This window comes from Bombina bombina, chromosome 4 (genome assembly GCF_027579735.1).
Source record: "Bombina bombina isolate aBomBom1 chromosome 4, aBomBom1.pri, whole genome shotgun sequence".
Lineage (NCBI taxonomy): Eukaryota > Metazoa > Chordata > Amphibia > Anura > Bombinatoridae > Bombina > Bombina bombina.
Genome location: NC_069502.1, coordinates 251,298,990 through 251,315,713, shown reverse-complemented (window position 1 = coordinate 251,315,713; position 16,724 = coordinate 251,298,990). Strand labels below are relative to the sequence as shown.

The 16,724-nt window shown below is 41.5% G+C and overlaps 1 protein-coding gene across 1 annotated transcript in view; it reads right to left on the bottom strand.

The window, feature by feature from the left end:
• YEATS2 (YEATS domain containing 2) overlaps positions 1 to 16,724 on the bottom strand; it is a 258,568-nt gene that overhangs the window by 156,270 nt on the left and 85,574 nt on the right. Inside the window, exons 11-13 of the mRNA XM_053709881.1 lie at positions 14,207 to 14,431; positions 4,547 to 4,650; positions 3,093 to 3,200 (exon numbers count right to left, since the gene is read on the bottom strand). Coding sequence (XP_053565856.1) covers positions 3,093 to 3,200; positions 4,547 to 4,650; positions 14,207 to 14,431 — 437 coding nt within the window. The remainder of the gene's footprint in view (positions 1 to 3,092; positions 3,201 to 4,546; positions 4,651 to 14,206; positions 14,432 to 16,724) is intronic.

The window sequence follows — 16,724 nt, the reverse complement described above, 5'->3', positions numbered from 1 at the left end:
CCACCGTGGAGGAATAGCGGACACCAGGATACTTCAGATCAGAATACAGGCGCTTTATGCCTGAGATCAATCCCACAACCTTCTACTGCAGGAACGACGGAGCGAAACACTATGCCACATATCCTTCAAGCTTGTGCCAGACCCCTAAAGAGTCCAAGTATCGAAACAAACTAGACCATGACCACGAGTCAAAAAGCATCTCGAATGTCAGAACCGCCACAAAGTAGCAAGAACCACAGCCCTCCACCGGGGCTGCAAAGGAACACAGGGATACGCCACCGGCCCTATGTCTGAAGCAGAACTCTGCCACAGAGCAGCCCAAGCGCTTCCGACATCCAGACCCTCAGGTATAAATGAAGTATTAGTGTTTAGTTGTTTCTTTTTTTTTTTATAACAAAAAAACGAACAACCGAACAAGTGAACCGGCAAGTGCCGCCAGACCAGCCAGGCAAAACGTGTGTCACTAACAAGCACACAAGTAACTTCGGACAAAATCCGGGAAGAATTTCTATAAAAGAAAGTAAATCGAGCAATCCCAGAATTCCCATAGGGAGAAAAAAAAACACAGAAATAAACCGGATAAAAGAACAAACAAGGGCACCCGCAGGCATCCGCCCAGAAGGAACCATGTCTCTGTAGTACCTGACTGGGAAAACTCACATTAAACTGACCGGGGAAAAACGTACCCCATTAGACCACCGCACAGAACCCTGAGAAGATCCCTGATGATACAGTAAAGGATCCCCCAATAAATCAAACAGACGTCGCAATAGGACACGCAGCCGCACAATCCTGTAGCGAAAAGAACAACATGGGGGCACAATCACCCCAGGGGGAAACACAATGATGCCATTCACTGTCTGAACACCCAGGATAGGCAGACAAGCACATAACTGCAATGAAACCTCAGGATCCTGCAGGCGAATCAACGCCATTAAAATATTAAAACGAAAATGTCCCGCCATCTCCGGGGTAAAAAAATCCATCCTGCGTGGAGGAGACATCAGGGTCACCCGCAAAGGTAAAAGGAGTGTGCGGTTGGGAAGACATCTCCTGAGGAACAGAGCCCTCAGGAGCCGATGGCTCAGAAGGTCCAGGGACCCGGCACACCATGCAGGCACAAGAGACAAGATTGGTAGAATAGCGATAACAGGACCAAATTACAGTCCTCATCCGAGGACGATTCTGAATCAGATATGAAAATAGTCTCTGCATTAGAATCCTCCATGGCTAAGACTTTAAATATAACAACGCAATTTGGAAGAAACTGGCACCTGACACCAACGATGGATGGGGCACTCACCACCTCCTATGAGCAGGCCTTAGGGAGCAGACTCTTTCCTTCGTCGCCACTCGGTCAGGAATGCGGAAGGGAGATAAGACCCACCCAAGCGTAAACACGCACGGTTACCAGATGCCCCAGCGAAATCCAAAAAGCACGCCATTCACAAGGTGGCAAAACTAGGCCCCAGAACAAACTAGCAAGTCTGAGAAAAAGGAAAATCATAGCTCAAGGTCAAGCCTAGCAAAACGATACATGTCTTAGCCTCAGAGCCCAAATTCCTGAACACAGCAGGATGATCACATAAGAAATATAACAACCCCATCCTGTTCACTAATCCCCCTAAGAAGGAAGATAATCCCTTGATTACCAGATCGAAGCAGGAGTCTCAATGAGGTCCCTACTGAACTGTCATAACAAATTACATTACAGCAACGTAATAAAATGAAACGATCTTACCGGAATCCACGCAGAGGAACACGGCCCTTCAAGTGTGACGAATTAGTAGCAGCGCCTCCGCGATGGACTTGAGAGAGGACAGCAGGTAGCGAAGCGAAGTTCGGCAATGCAAAGTGCTGAAAAGGAGCTGTGAATACGAGTCGGAATGGTGTCGCAGGGGAAGCTCCCACTGCATCTCCGGACTCTCACTTTCGCCCAGGCCCTCACATGAGATACCGACCGGACTACTTAAAACTCCCGTCTCGTGTCGAAGGGTAGCACCCTCCATAAGAGACAAAATAGAATAATAAATTGAATTAGAGTATAATAAAAAACTTCTGACACTTCTCTGCCAACCTCCTGGGACGAAAGGCAAAGAATGACTTCTTCTTCTGGCACCCTTTCACCTTGATGCTTCTTCCACTGTTCTTTGTCCTCGGCTGAATGACTGGGGGATAGGGGAGGTGGGAGCAGTATTTAAGCCTTTGGCTGGTGGGTCTTTGCCTCCTCCTGGTGGCCAGGTTCTTATTCCCCATAAGTAATGATTGCGGCTGTGGACTCTTTCCCATTAGGAAGAAAATCACATTGCGGTTTCTAGATAATTAGTATGTACATATACTGTAAGTCACAAACTAGTGTTACAGGCACATCACTCATTCATGTTTATAATGCTATATGGTTAGCTATCAGGGAGTTTATCAATAAAGGTAGTTATTCCAAATGAAAGAGAAAATGCTTTACTCAATTTATTAATTAATATATTTATTTCAATGTAATGTTTTATTATGATATACATTAATAAATATAATAGTTTGAAATAAAATTAATAAGAAATCTAGTGAAATAATATACTACTGTGAAATTCTTTATGTCTTATAACCATTCTCAATGATGCCAATATGATACTTGTTATGTTTTAGCTCAAGGTTATAGGATTGTTTTTACTTGCTGATAAATAAATTCTAACAAATTGTTTGAGCCTATTCAGATACAAAACTGAACAAAAAGAGCTGCTATTACTCAGGAACACTGATAGTTTTCAGAAATGTGTTGCACCCATTAGATGGCAATGTGAGCCAACAGATCACTTACTTATTCCCAGAAATGTTCCATTTATACAGGATTGTAAAAAAACAACAATTTTTTCCTTGAAGGCTGAATATACCCTATAGTTTTTTTTTTTTAAAGTAAAATACTGGATATGTTTAATATCTGTATCATTTTAAACCATATAAGCATAATATTTATACTTACATTCGAAAACACTTCAAGGAAGATTTATATTTATATATTGTAAGACTGTTTGTGGTTTTAAATAGCTAAAGATAATGTGAATGTCATACATACAACAGCTTTAATATTTCATGTTTACCTTAGTAAAAGCTCCAAGACCTCCTGTGACAGGCTTTGGGCTCTGGGCCTTAGAGTGACTTCCAATAGGGCAAAGAGGAGGCATTGCAGCAAACATATTCTCCTCCTGCTAAAGAGAGTATATTAGATGTTATTAAAGAGAAATACATTTGTTTATATTTCACTTACTCAGGCTCATGTATCATTATGTTCCCAAATTATTGTTTAAGCATTCTTTCAACAGTTTAATGGATTGGGATGTTATCTGTTAGTTACTGCATTACTACACCAGTAATGGCGAACCTTGGCAACCCAATGTTTCGGAATTGCATTTCCCATGATGCTGAACTAGAGTGTTAAGTAACTAAGCATCATTGGAAATGTAGTTTTAAAATTTCTGGGGTGCCAAGGTTAGCCTACACTGCACTACACCATCAATATTACTGATTGATGCCAAACTTGTCTGGGTGTAAGGCACCTATCCACCTAAACTTGCCTGGGTGTTAGGCGCCTATCTACCTAAACTTGTCTGGGTGTAAGGCGCCTATCCACCTAAACTTGCCTGGGTGTAAAGCGCCTATCCACCTAAACTTGCATGGGCCTAAGGCGTCTATCCGCCTAAACTTGCCTGGGTGTAAGGCACCTATCCACCTAAACTTGCCTGGGTGTAAGGCACCTATTCACCTAAGCTTGCCTGGGTGTAAGGCACCTATCCACCTAAGCTTGCCTGGGTGTAAGGCACCTATCCACCTAAGCTTGCCTGGGTGTAAGGCACCTATCCACCTAAGCTTGCCTGGGTGTAAGGCACCTATCCACCTAAGCTTGCCTGGGTGTAAGGCACCTATCCACCTAAGCTTGCCTGAGTGTAAGGCGCCTATCCACCTAAGCTCGCCTGAGTGTAAGGCGCCTATCCACCTAAGCTTGCCTGGGTATAAGGCGCCTATCCACCTAAACTTGCCTGGGTATAAGGCGCCTATCCACCTAAACTTGCCTGGGTGTAGCCCTTTAAAAAAAAAAAAACGCAAAAAAGGTAAGATCACATCAGATATTCCCCATCTACCCTGCCATGTGACCCACCAGGGTTTTCTGGATCATTGCCTGGAAAAAAATGAGTTAGCTAGTTAGTATTTTGTATGAAGGGAGTCCAACAAAATTAGCACACTAATTCCAAATGTAAAAATAAAGATGAATCAGCTCTCATTTTAAATGTAGCTTATTGTTTTAAATGGCTTTCCTAGAAAGAAAAAAAACCTGAATATGTAATAATAAAAAAAATGCTCTCAAACACCAATCACTACCATTGCATAGGAACATTAATACTAAAATATGTACGTTTTACTGGAAAACAGAAACAAAAGGTTAAAACTTTTAATGTAATAAAAAAAACTAAAGCCCTTGAGCATATGTGCATGAAAGCTGATTATTCATGTGACCCCCACTGATACTCTGTCTGCAGCTTTATATTTTAATCATTACCTTTATATTTGATGTTATGAAACTGCTCCCGTGGATCTTAGGAATTGGAGAGGAAGTTCCAGGAGCCGCTTGGATTATATTGGAATGCTTGCTTGTAGGGCTTCCTGCGTTTTAATAAAAAAAAAATCAATTAACATTCGGAATTATTTATGCATTTCTTAGTAAAGTATATGGATCACTGTGCACAAACGATTGGCTGTACATTCTTAACCAATGACATTATTTCAGTCTAATCAACAAGAATGAGCGCATATTTTCTTTTAGAATTTCAAATTCCATCACCAATCTGTGAATTGAGTCAAACATAGATTGGAGAGTATATTCCAGAGTAAGTCAGAGCATCTGGTTTATGTCAAAATAATCTTAACTCCCTGTAGCAAAGGGGGTAAGCATTTGATTTTTATTTAGTATATCCCTTTAATTTCTCAGTTTGTTCTTATTTAATAATATACAAGCACATCATTGGATATAAAATTGTATATAAGGGACTGTCATGCATTTTCTGCTGTACATTAGATTCCATGTTTCTTTCTTAGATCTACTCAAAGCCTAATTTGTACGACATTGAAACTTGTTTTTCTCAGTCTTACTGATTTTTGTGGGTTCTTTATCAGTACATTTTGAAAAAAACACAAACACGGCTTTTGCTTTGTTTAGTAGCACTTACTCTAGGCTGATGTATATTCTATAACCTTTAGGCCTTAGATAGTGGTCTAGAAATTTTGAGGTAGACATAATTAATATTTTAGTAATTTCTTTACCTTTGTCCAAATTAAGAAAACCATTTACATTGACATTAATACCATTATTCATATAAGTAATTTTATGTTAGTGATTAATACATTATAATCAGTAACTCCTTATAGAACCAGGGAGAGGTATATTGAGGGGGCTATCTAAAGCAAATAGGAGCTGCTGGTTAGTTTCCACTGACATCCAATACAGTTGGGATTATAAATTACCAGCGTCACAATTGCTGAAACTAAATTTAGCCTGTTTGGACTGAATGGCAACCAGCCACCCTCACCTATAACCACATGGGGAAGATTAATTTCAATTTGTTATGTACAAAAACGACTTACCTAAAATTTTAACGCTAATTTGATATGTTTTGATTTAATTTGAAATGTCTCTTATAATTTTTTGATCAGGTGGACTAATACTGGTTTATCTTTTTATAGTTGTAAATGTTTCTTTCATAAGTTCTGTCACCTGGTCTTATCTATTGACAATAATGCTAGGTCAGTCAGGAACATTGTAACATAGTTGTAGTATATGTTTTTGTTTCTTGATTTACCATAATTATTAGTTGACTTTATCCTTACCAACTGTGCTAAAATTTTGAGCAAAGCTTCTTGGGAGAGATTACATATACGGCGCAGGCTTCAGCGCAAGCACTGCAACCCGCTCCGCCCGTAATTTCGCCTCGCACATCGGGGTATTACATATAGGGTGCCGCCAGTTCATAAAGTGCCGTAAGTCGGATAAAATAGCGATGTCCAGAAATGAGCATAAATACACATTTCTGGAGCCGCTAGTGACTTACGGCACTTTAGAAACTACCAGCGCCTAAGAATATTTAAAAAATGTATAAAATCTCCCGTAAACTAACCGGCCTCCCAAAAATAAACCCGACACGTATAAAACCCCTATATCCGCCATCAAACCCACATCAGAACTAATAAAAGTATTAACCCCTAAACTGACAACCCCCCCAAAACGCAATATGCCTAATTAAACTATTAACCCCTATATCCGCCATCAAACCCACACCGCAAGTAATAACTAAAGTATTAACCCCTAAATCCACCAACCCCAACATCGCAAACTACCTAATAAAACTATTAACCCTAATCCGCTATTAACCCACAACGCAATAAACCTATTAAAGTATTAACCCCTAACCTGCCATACCCACACAAAGCAATGCTAATAAATCTATTAACCCCTAAACCGCCAAAGCCCACAACGCAAATAATTAAATTACTAAGCCCCCTAACCTATCACCCCCTAAATTAACCCAGATTACCTACATTAAAAAATACTAAAGTTACTAACTATTAAAATAAAAAACCTAACATTATTTTAAAAATAAAAAAACTAACTTTAAATTAATCTAAAATTACGGAAAATAAAAAAATCTAATATTACAGAAAATAATAAACAAATTATAAAATTAAACCTAATCCCTATGAAAATAAAAAAGCCCCCCCAAAATAAAAACACCCCCTAATCTAATGCTGTTACCAATAGCCCTTAGAAGGGCTTTTTGTAGGGCATTGACCTAAGTTAAACAGCTCTTTTACATTCAAAATAAACAAAGTCCCCCCCTAACAGTAAAACCCCCCACCCACCAAACCCCCCCAAATAAAAAAACCTAACACTAAACAACCTTAACTACCCATTGCCCTGAAAAGGGCATTTGTTTGGGCATTGCCCTTAAAAGGGCATTTAGCTCTTTTGCTGCCCTTAAAAGGGCATTTACCTCTTTTACAAAGTGCCCACCCTAATCTAAATAACCCCCCCAAAAAAATAAAAAACCCAAATCTAACCCCCAGGTTGGTACTCACGGTTCCTGAAGTCCGGAGGAGAAGGTCCTGTTCCATGCGGTGAAGTCTTCTTCCAAGCGGCGACCTCTTCTTTCTTTTTCCAGGAACAATTCGGCGTGGACCAATGACCGCGGAGCTGAAGACCGGCGACCCTGGAACTGAAGCCCGGTGACCACGGAGCCGTGGAGGATCCTCTTTGTACGATCTCCGCCGTACACTGAATAGTGAATTCAAGGTACGCAATGGCGTCCCTTGAATTCCTATTGGCTGATTTGATTCTTCAAATTCAAATCAGCCAATAGAATTTCAGTAGCTCTCATCCTATTGGCCGATTTGAACAGCCAATAGGATTTCAGTAGCTTTCATCCTATTGGCTGATTTGAATTTGAAGAATCAAATCAGCCAATAGGAATTCAAGGGACGCTTAATAGCGTAACTTGAATTCACTATTCAGTGTACGGCGGAGATCGTACGAAGAGAATCCTCTGCGCTCCATGGCTCCGTGGTCGCCGGTCTTCAGTTTCAGGGTCGCCGGTTTTCAGCTCCACGGTCATTGGTCTTCAGCTCCCCCCTCCGCCGGATTATTTCTGGAAGAAGAAATTAGAGGTCGCCGCTTGGAAGAAGACTTCACCGCATGGAACAGGACCTTCTCCGCCGGACTTCAGGAACCGCGAGTACCAACCAAGGGGTTAGACTTTTTTTTACATATTTTTTTTATTTAGATTAGGGTGGGCACTTCGTAAAAGAGCTAAATGCCTTTTAAGGGCAGCAAAAGAGCTAAATGCCCAAACAAATGCCCTTTTCAGGGCAATGGGTAGTTTAGGTTTTTTAGTGTGAGTTTTTTTTTGGGGGGGGGGGGGGGGGTTGGTGGGTGGGGAGTTTTACTGTTAGGGGGGACTTTGTTTATTTTGAATGTAAAAGAGCTGTTTAACTTAGGGCAATGCCCTACAAAAAGTCCTTTAAAGGGCTATTGGTAGTTTAGCATTAGATTAGGGGGTGTTTTTAATTTGGGGGGGCTTTTTATTTTCATAGGGATTAGGTTTCATTTTTTAATTTTTGATAATTTGTTTATTATTTTCTGTAATTTTAGATTACTTTAAAAATAAAATAAGTTTAAATTAATGTTAGGTTTTTTTATTTTAATAGTTAAGTAACTTTAGTATTTTTTAATGTAAGTAATTTGGGTTAATTTAGGGGGTGTTAGGTTAGGGGGCTTAGTAATTTAATTATTTATTTGCATTGTCGGATTTGGCGGTTTAGGGGTTAATAGATTTATTAGCATTGCATTGTGTGGGTATGGCGGGTTAGGGGTTAATACTTTAATAGGTTTATTGTGTTGTGGGTTAATGGCGGATTAGGTGTTAATAGTTTTATTAGGTAGTTTGCAATGTTGGGGTTGACGGATATAGGGGTTAATACTTTAGTTATTACTTGCGGTGTGGGTTTGATGGCGGATATAGGGGTTAATATACTTTATTAGTTATTACGGTGGGGGTTGGCGGTTGACAGGTAGCTAGATATTGCGCATGCGTTAGGTGTTAGTTTATGTTTTCAGGCAGTTACGGTGCTCCCATACTGCCTTTGTGTGGCGAGGTGAAAATGGAGTAAAATTTCTCAATTTTCGCCACGTAAATCCTTACGCTGAATATTGGATACCGATTAGCGACGCGGTCCCATGTTAGCTTATGGGAGTAAAAATTGCGGCCGGCGGGTGAAATATACGTGCCGCATTTATATGTGGCGCTGTATATAGGATACCAAAATCGCGTAAAAAACGAAGGCGGCGTCTTTTGTGGGCGACGCCACATATGTAATGGAGCCTCTTATGTGATCATTTTGAAGATTCTGCTTAAAGGGAACATTAAAGTAATTTTTATTGATGCATCAGAAATTATTCACTGCAGTGCAAATGATATGAATGCAAAGGGTTTAATTATTTTGAAGGTCTGTGACACAACCATTAAAAAGCCCCTTGAATTTTGTTTACTTCGTTTTCGGCAGCCCATTAGGGTCAGATATGAAAGAGCACCTGCACATATCAACAAATCACTGTGTAGCATATATGAGTTCTGCGCGGCAGTCTCTCAGGGGAGAGTGAAAACATTACAATTTTCAAAATTAAACTAGTGGAAAAGCAGGCAAAAATTATTTTTTTTTAAAAATGTATGCTTACCAGATAAATTCCTTTCTTTCCTGGCAGGGAGAGTCCACAACTTTATTCATTACTGTTGGGAATATCAACACCTGGCCACCAGGAGGAGGCAAAGACACCCAAGCCAAAGGTTATAACTATCCCTCCCACTTCCCCTATCCCCCTAGTCATTCGCCCGAGGGAACAAGAAAAAGTAGGAGAAACATTACCGGTATAGAGGTGCCAGAAGAAAAGAAAAAGGGAGCCGCCCCAAAACAAAGGAAAACCACGGGCGGGGTCGTGGACTCTCCTTGCCAGGAAAGAAAGGAATTTATTTGGTAAGCATAAATTTTGTTTTCTTTGCAAAGGCAGGGAGAGTCCATGACTTCATTCATTACTGTTGGGAACCAATACCCAAGCTCCAGAGGACACTGAATGAATAAAAGACGTGAGGGCAAAAGCTGAAGACAGACCCTAATCTGAGGGCACCACTGCCTGTAACACTTTTCTCCCGAAAGCTGCATCAGCTGAAGCAAAAACATTGAATTTATAGAATTTTGAAAAAGTATGCAAGAAGGAACATGTAGCCGACTTACAAATCTGATCAATGGAGGCTTTATTTATAAAAGCCCAGGAGGGAGAAACCATCCTAGTGGAATGAGTCATTATCCTCTCAGGAGGCTGTTGTCCAGCCATCTCATAAGCCAAACGGATGATACTGTTAAACCAAAAAGATAAAGAAGTCGCAGTGGCCTTCTGGCCCTTGCGTCTACCAGCAAATAAAACAAACAAAGAAGAGGGTTGTCTGAAATCCTTAGTTGCCTGGAGACAAAATTTTAAAGCACGCACAACGTCTAAGTTGTGAAGCAAACGTTCCTTCGAGGAAGGAGGATAAGGACAAAGGGAAGGAACAACAATCTCTTGATTGATGTTGCAATCCAAAACCACCATAGGTAGAAATCCTAACTTGGTACGTAAAACTGCCTTATCCGCATGGAAAACCAGAAAAGGGGGCTCACACAGTAAAAAAGAAATCTCAAAAACCCTGCGAACAGAGGCAATGGCCAACAAATATAAAACCTTCCAGGATAGATGTTTATGATCAACAGAATGCAAAGGCTCAAACAGAGCTAGCTGCAAAACACGAAGAACCAGATTAAGGCTCCATGGAGGACCAACAGGTTTAAATACAGGCCTGATTCTAATCAAAGCCTGAACAAAAGACTTACATCAGGAAGGTCTGCTTATCTCTTGTGCAGTAGGACCGATAAGGCCGAAATCTGACCCTTCAGAGAACTGGCCGACAGACCCTTTTCCAACCAGAAGAAAAGTCAGAATTCAAGCAACTTTCACTTTATGCCAGGAAAAAACGTGTTCCTCAAACCAGTGTAGGCAAGTACGCCACACCCTGTGGTAAATACGTCAAGTAACAGGCTTGCGAGCCTGGATCAGAGTATCAATGACTCTCTCAGAAAAACCTCTTTTGGATAAGACTAGGCGTTTAATCTCCACGCAGTCAGTCTCAGAGAATCTAGATTTTAATGCAGGAATGGTCCCTGCATTAGAAGATCCGCTTGGGACAGTAACCTCCATGAAGGGGAGGAGGACTGCCTCAACAGATCTGTGAATCATGTTCTTTGCGGCCAAGATGGTGCAATTAGAATCACCAGAGCTAGTTCCTGCTTGATGCGAGCAATGATTCGGGGTAAGAGAGCCAACGGAGGAAAAAGATATTTGAGCTTGAACCTCCATGGAACCGCTAACGCGGCTACCAGTTCCGCCTGAGGATCCCTTGATCTCGACGCCACCTGGGTAGCTTGGTATTGAGACGAGAGGCCATGAGGTCGATCTCCGGAACGCCCATCTCGGAGAACACCTAGGGGTGTAGAGACCACTCCCCCGTGTGAAAAGACTGTCTGCTGAGGAAATCCGCTTCCCAGTTGTCCACTCCTGGGATGTGGATCGCTGAAAGAAGACAATTGTGTGATTCGCCCATTGTAGGATTTGAGATACTTCCATCATCGCTAGGGAGCTTCTTGTTCCTCCCTGATGATTTATGTAAGCGACAGAAGTTATGTTGTCTATTTGAAATCTTATATACCGGCAGAACAGAGTTGAGGCCATGCCCTCAGAGCATTCTAAATGGCCCAAAGTTCCAAGATATTGATTGGAAGAGCTGATTCTTCTCGGGACCAAGTCCCCTGAGATTTTCTGGGACCCCAGACTGCTCCCTAGCCTGAAAGGCTGGCAACCGTAGGTCACAATCTCCCAGGATGGTCTCAAGAAGCATGTGCCTAGGGACAGGTGAACTTGACAGAGCCACCAAGAGAAAGTGAAAGTCTCTCCTTAGATCGTCCAGAACAATCTGTTGAGACAGATTTAAGTCATCTCTGTTCCATTGCCGCAGCATGCGTAATTGTAGAGGCCGAAGATGAAAATGAGCAAAAGGAATAAATGTCCATAGAAAACACCATAAGACCAATCATTTCCATACACTGCATCACCAAAGGGTTTAGGGTGGCCCGAATGGCTCGACAAGCTAACACCAGTTTGGAACATCTCTGATCCGTTAGAAAGATCTTCATAGAGACTGAGTCGATTATAGTACCTAGAAAAACAAACCCTGGTTTTGGGGACCAGGGAACTCTTCTCTAGATTTAGCTTCCATCCATGTGTCCGAAGGAGACACAAAAGAAGCTCTGTCTGATATCTTGCTAAAGGAAAAGAGGAGGCTTGAACCAAGATATCGTCCTGGTAGGGAGCCACTGCGATACCCTGGGATCTGGCCACTGCTAGGAGGGCTCCCAGAACCTTTGTAAATATTCTGGAAGCAGTAGCTAAGCCAAATGGTAGGGCTATGAACTGGAAATGCTGGTCCAGAAATGCAAACCGCAGGAACTGAAAGTTAACCTTGTGGATCGGAACATGAAGGTATGCATCCTTTAAATCTATTGTAGTCATGAACTTTCCTTCCTGAATCAATGGGAAGAATAGACCTGATAGTCTCCGTTTTGAAGGAGGGAACCCTGAGAAACTTGTTGAGACATTTTAAGTCCAGGATTGGACGATAAGTCCCTTACTTTTTTGGAACCACAAAGAGGTTTGAGTAAAAACCAAGACCCCTTTCTGAGTGGGGAACCGGGATGATTACTCCCATTGAAAAAAGGTCCCGAACACAATCTAAGAAAGCTGCCCTTTTCTCTGGTCTTGTAGACAGTCTTGACAGAAGAAATCTGCACCTTGGAGGACAAGATTTAAACCCTATTTTGTATCCTTGAGATACTACGTCTAATACCCAAGGATCCTGAACATCCTGACCCCAAGCTTCTGCGAAGAGAGACAGTCTGCCCCCTACTCGATCTGATCCCGGATCGGGGGACGCCCCTTCATGCGGATTTATTGTCTGGGGGCTTCTTGGTCTGCTTGGATTTATTCCAAGTTAGGTTAGGCTTCCAAGTGCCCTTGGACTGTTCTGGCTTGGAGGATGATCGAGTCCTCTGGTTCTTGTCTGAACGAAAATTATAGGACAGCCGTCCCTTAGGTCTAGTTTTCTTATCCTGGGGTAGACAGGAACCCTTCCCTCCAGTAACAGTAGAACGCCACCCCCTGCCGCTAGCAGGGGGTGACAATCAACCCGATCGTACTCGATCGGGTTGAATTGTGGCGATGTCTGTCCGCCTGCTCAGAGCAGGCGGACAGGTTATGGAGCAGCGGGTCTTTAGCTCCATCCGAAGCTTGATAAATGGGCCCCTTAGAGTATTCAAATAGTGTCACAATGTGACTATTAGGTCCTTACAGCCATCTTCAAGATACATAGTCTCCTAGGTATATTTCCCAGATTAACATATAAAGAGACTTACCCTCCAGGATCAGCGCTGTGGAGCACACACAGCGTCTTAAGGTGTGACAGTCTCTCAATATGTCTGACAGTGACCTGAGTGAAATAAAGGGAAACAGTGTAAAACACTAACACTGGTTCCCCAAGGGGTTGTTAGATTAAACAGCTAGATATTACACAGAGCGCAATCCCTGCCGCATCCAACATTCACCACTACTCTCACTGAGAGATTTACATGGCTACATAAAAAATACAGTCCTCTCTTGAAGGGAAAATACCCATTAAAGGACTCTTCATTTCTTCTAACAGTTTCTCTGCCACCTCCTTTGGTGCCAAAAGGCAAAGAATGACTGGGGGAATAGGGGAAGTAGGAGGGATATTTATAGCCTTTGGCTGGGGTGTCTTTGTCTCCTCCTGGTGGCCAGGTGTTGATATTCCCAACAGTAATGAATGAAGCCGTAGACTCTCCCTGCCTTTGGAAATAAAAAAGTGTATTACAAAGTTTGCTTTTTTATTTTAAATTTACTGTCCCTTTACATAACCCTGCCACAAAGTTGGTAACCACTTTTTCATGTATTAAATAACAAATATACAGTTAGAGAGGTTTTATAATACTGTGTCTCAATAAATATTATTATTTGTTAGCACTAACTGCATAATATATTAAATTTGCAAGCATGAAGGGTAAGCGCTACTTAAAGGGAAAGTCTAGGCAAAATTAAACTTTTGTGATTCCAATTGGGCATATGCTAATTTCTAAGTCGTTGAACTGCCTCTTATCTGAGTGATTTTGACAGTTATTGACATACTGTTAGTTCATGTGTGCCGTATAGGTAACATTGTGCTCACTCCTATGGAGTCATTTAAGAGTCAGCACTGATTGGCTAAAATGCATGCTTGTCAAAAGAACTGAGATAAGTGGGTCTGCAGAGGCTTAGATACAAGGTAAAAAGTGTATTAATATAACAGTGTTGGTTATGCAAAACTGGGGAATGGGTAATAAAGGGATTATCTATTTTTTGGAACATCAAAAATTCTGGAGTAGACTGTCCCTTTAAATAGGAAATGCAATATTCATAACAGTGTAATATTCTTAAGAAAAGTACAAGACATTTTTGCAAAGTGTCAACCCAAATCAGTACCTGAAACAATCTTGCAGCTCATAGTGATTGGTTGGAAAGTTTTCCCAGGTGATTCTGTCAAACTGGATGACTGCCCCTGGGGCACAATTTTACAACTTGCAGTGATGGGCTGAAATGCTGTACTGCCATGAGTTCCAAAAGTGAATCTCTGGGTCATTTTGGATGGTGTGCGCTCAACTGGTGAAGGGTGTGGGTAAAACAAGGGTTCAGATGTCACATTGAATCCTATAATAAAAACAAGAACGCATCATTTGAATTTTACTTACACTTTATTAGATTTGAAAATATCACATTAGAGCAATGAGCAATTAAAACAAAGTTCAAAATGTTAGCCGCTATATCATAAAAAAAATACATTTAAAAAAATGTTGAAGCGGGACTCCGTCACCATCCTTTCAACTGGGAAGGGGAACCAGACAAGGGTGCCCCCTGTCCCCCCTACTCTTTAACCTATCCATTGAACCCCTAGCCATTAAAATAAGATTGGAAACAGAAGGGCTCTGGATTGGAGGAGATGTCCAGTGCCACATACAAAACCCACGAAAAAATGTCCCACAGGTTATGCAAATCATACGCCACTTTGGTCTAGTCTCAGGGTATAAAGTAAATACAGAAAAATCCGAGTTACTCTGGTTACAGAGGGCATCGATGCACGCATCCCTCACATTTAACTTTAAACACGTAACGGACTCATTCACATACTTGGGGATCAAGCTTTCAACAAATCCAAGAGACTGGTATTGTCTTAACTACCACCCCATAATCAAAGACGCACAAGACATAATGCAGAGATGGAGTAAACTACCAATTTCAATGTCAGGGAGGGTAGCCCTAATTAAAATGATTTTGTTCCCAAAACTCTTATACCTATTCCAGATGATACCAGAGAACATACACAAAACTGATCTTAATTCCCTTAATACATCTTGTCTCTCGTTTGTGTGGGCTGGGAAAAAACACAGAATTAAAAAAAATAGGATGATGGCAGAGGTCAATTCTGGGGGTTTTGCAATGCCAAATTTGGATGCATACTGTGGAGCGGCGCAGGTTAAATATGTCCTAGACTGGTTGACGGGGAAACAACATTTTACACTGGCAGCGCTAGAGGAACAAGTGGTGACTCCGTGGTCACTACAGGCACTTCCGCACATGTCACCTACACAAATTAACAAACTTCTCAATGATTACCCTATGCTACACCACCCTCTGAGAGCTTGGTGGAAGCTATGTAAGAAACTTCAGTTTAACCACCACTACACAAAATATCTCCCACTGAAGGGTAATCCTGAATTCCCTGCGGGCATAGACACCGAGGCCTTTAAAACATGGAAAACCAAAGGTCTAAACTCAGTATCTCAGATAATTAATGGTGCAGATAGTACAATCAAGTCATTTGGAGAGTTACAGAATCAGTATGCTTTGCCACATAGACACCACTTTGCATATCTACAGGCAAGACACTATGTTCACGACTTACTTAGACACGAGGAACTTGTCAACAAAAACTTGGGGATAAATAGTCTACTTAAGAGAAAAGAGCAAGGGGAAACATCTATTTCCTCCATTTACAAAGTCTACATTCAACAGATCAATGTGACAACCATTAAACACGTTAGTGACAACTGGACGTCTACCCTGCACACAGAAATCACGACAGACATGGTACAGAGTAGCATAGTGCAAACAAGGAGGGCAACTCTGTCATCAGCCACCCGAGAATCGCACACTAGACTACTACACAATGCATACATATCCCCAAAAATATATAAAAAATGGAGGCCAGACTCAGAGGGACATTGTCAAAAATGCAGAGCACAGAATGCAGACTTAATGCATATGTTATGGAGTTGCCCAAAGATAAGCAGATTCTGGGAAATGATAGCATATTGGATAAAAACCACTTTTCACATATCCTTAAAATTTTCCCCTGAATTGATAGTGTTCTTAGAAACCCCCTTGTCGACCATAGTGCGAAATGGATTAGTAATATTATACTGCAAGCTAGGAACCTTATCTTCAAGGAGTGGCTGGGTAGAAAGGCCCCAACCATTATACAGCTTAAGGCGTGTATGCATAAACAACTGACAGGTGAGGCAGTAGACACTTTGGGAGATGTACAAGGTAGAACAAGAATATTCATGAGGAAATGGGAACCATACATTTGCACAATGAATATCTCCATACAAAAACAATTCTTAATCCCCCTCAAAAACATGGAATACATGTAGGGAGAAAGTCTCAGGGGTAAATGGAGTTTTCTATACACGGAAAGAGCAGGGAGACAGGTAGAAACCACTTAACACACAATTAGAGAATTGCTGTGAGGCTGCTGCTGGCGAGGGAGAGAGGAGGTAATCCCTAGGACGGAAGGGAGGAATTGGAGAGGAGAGGGTAGGGAGTTATGAAAGAAAATGTTGAAACTAAAGGTGATGCCGGGGAAGACTTGAATTTGTAACAGAACCTTTGAGATGTAACCACATTTGATTAATGTTGAAGAATTGTTTGTTTTCCATGGCAA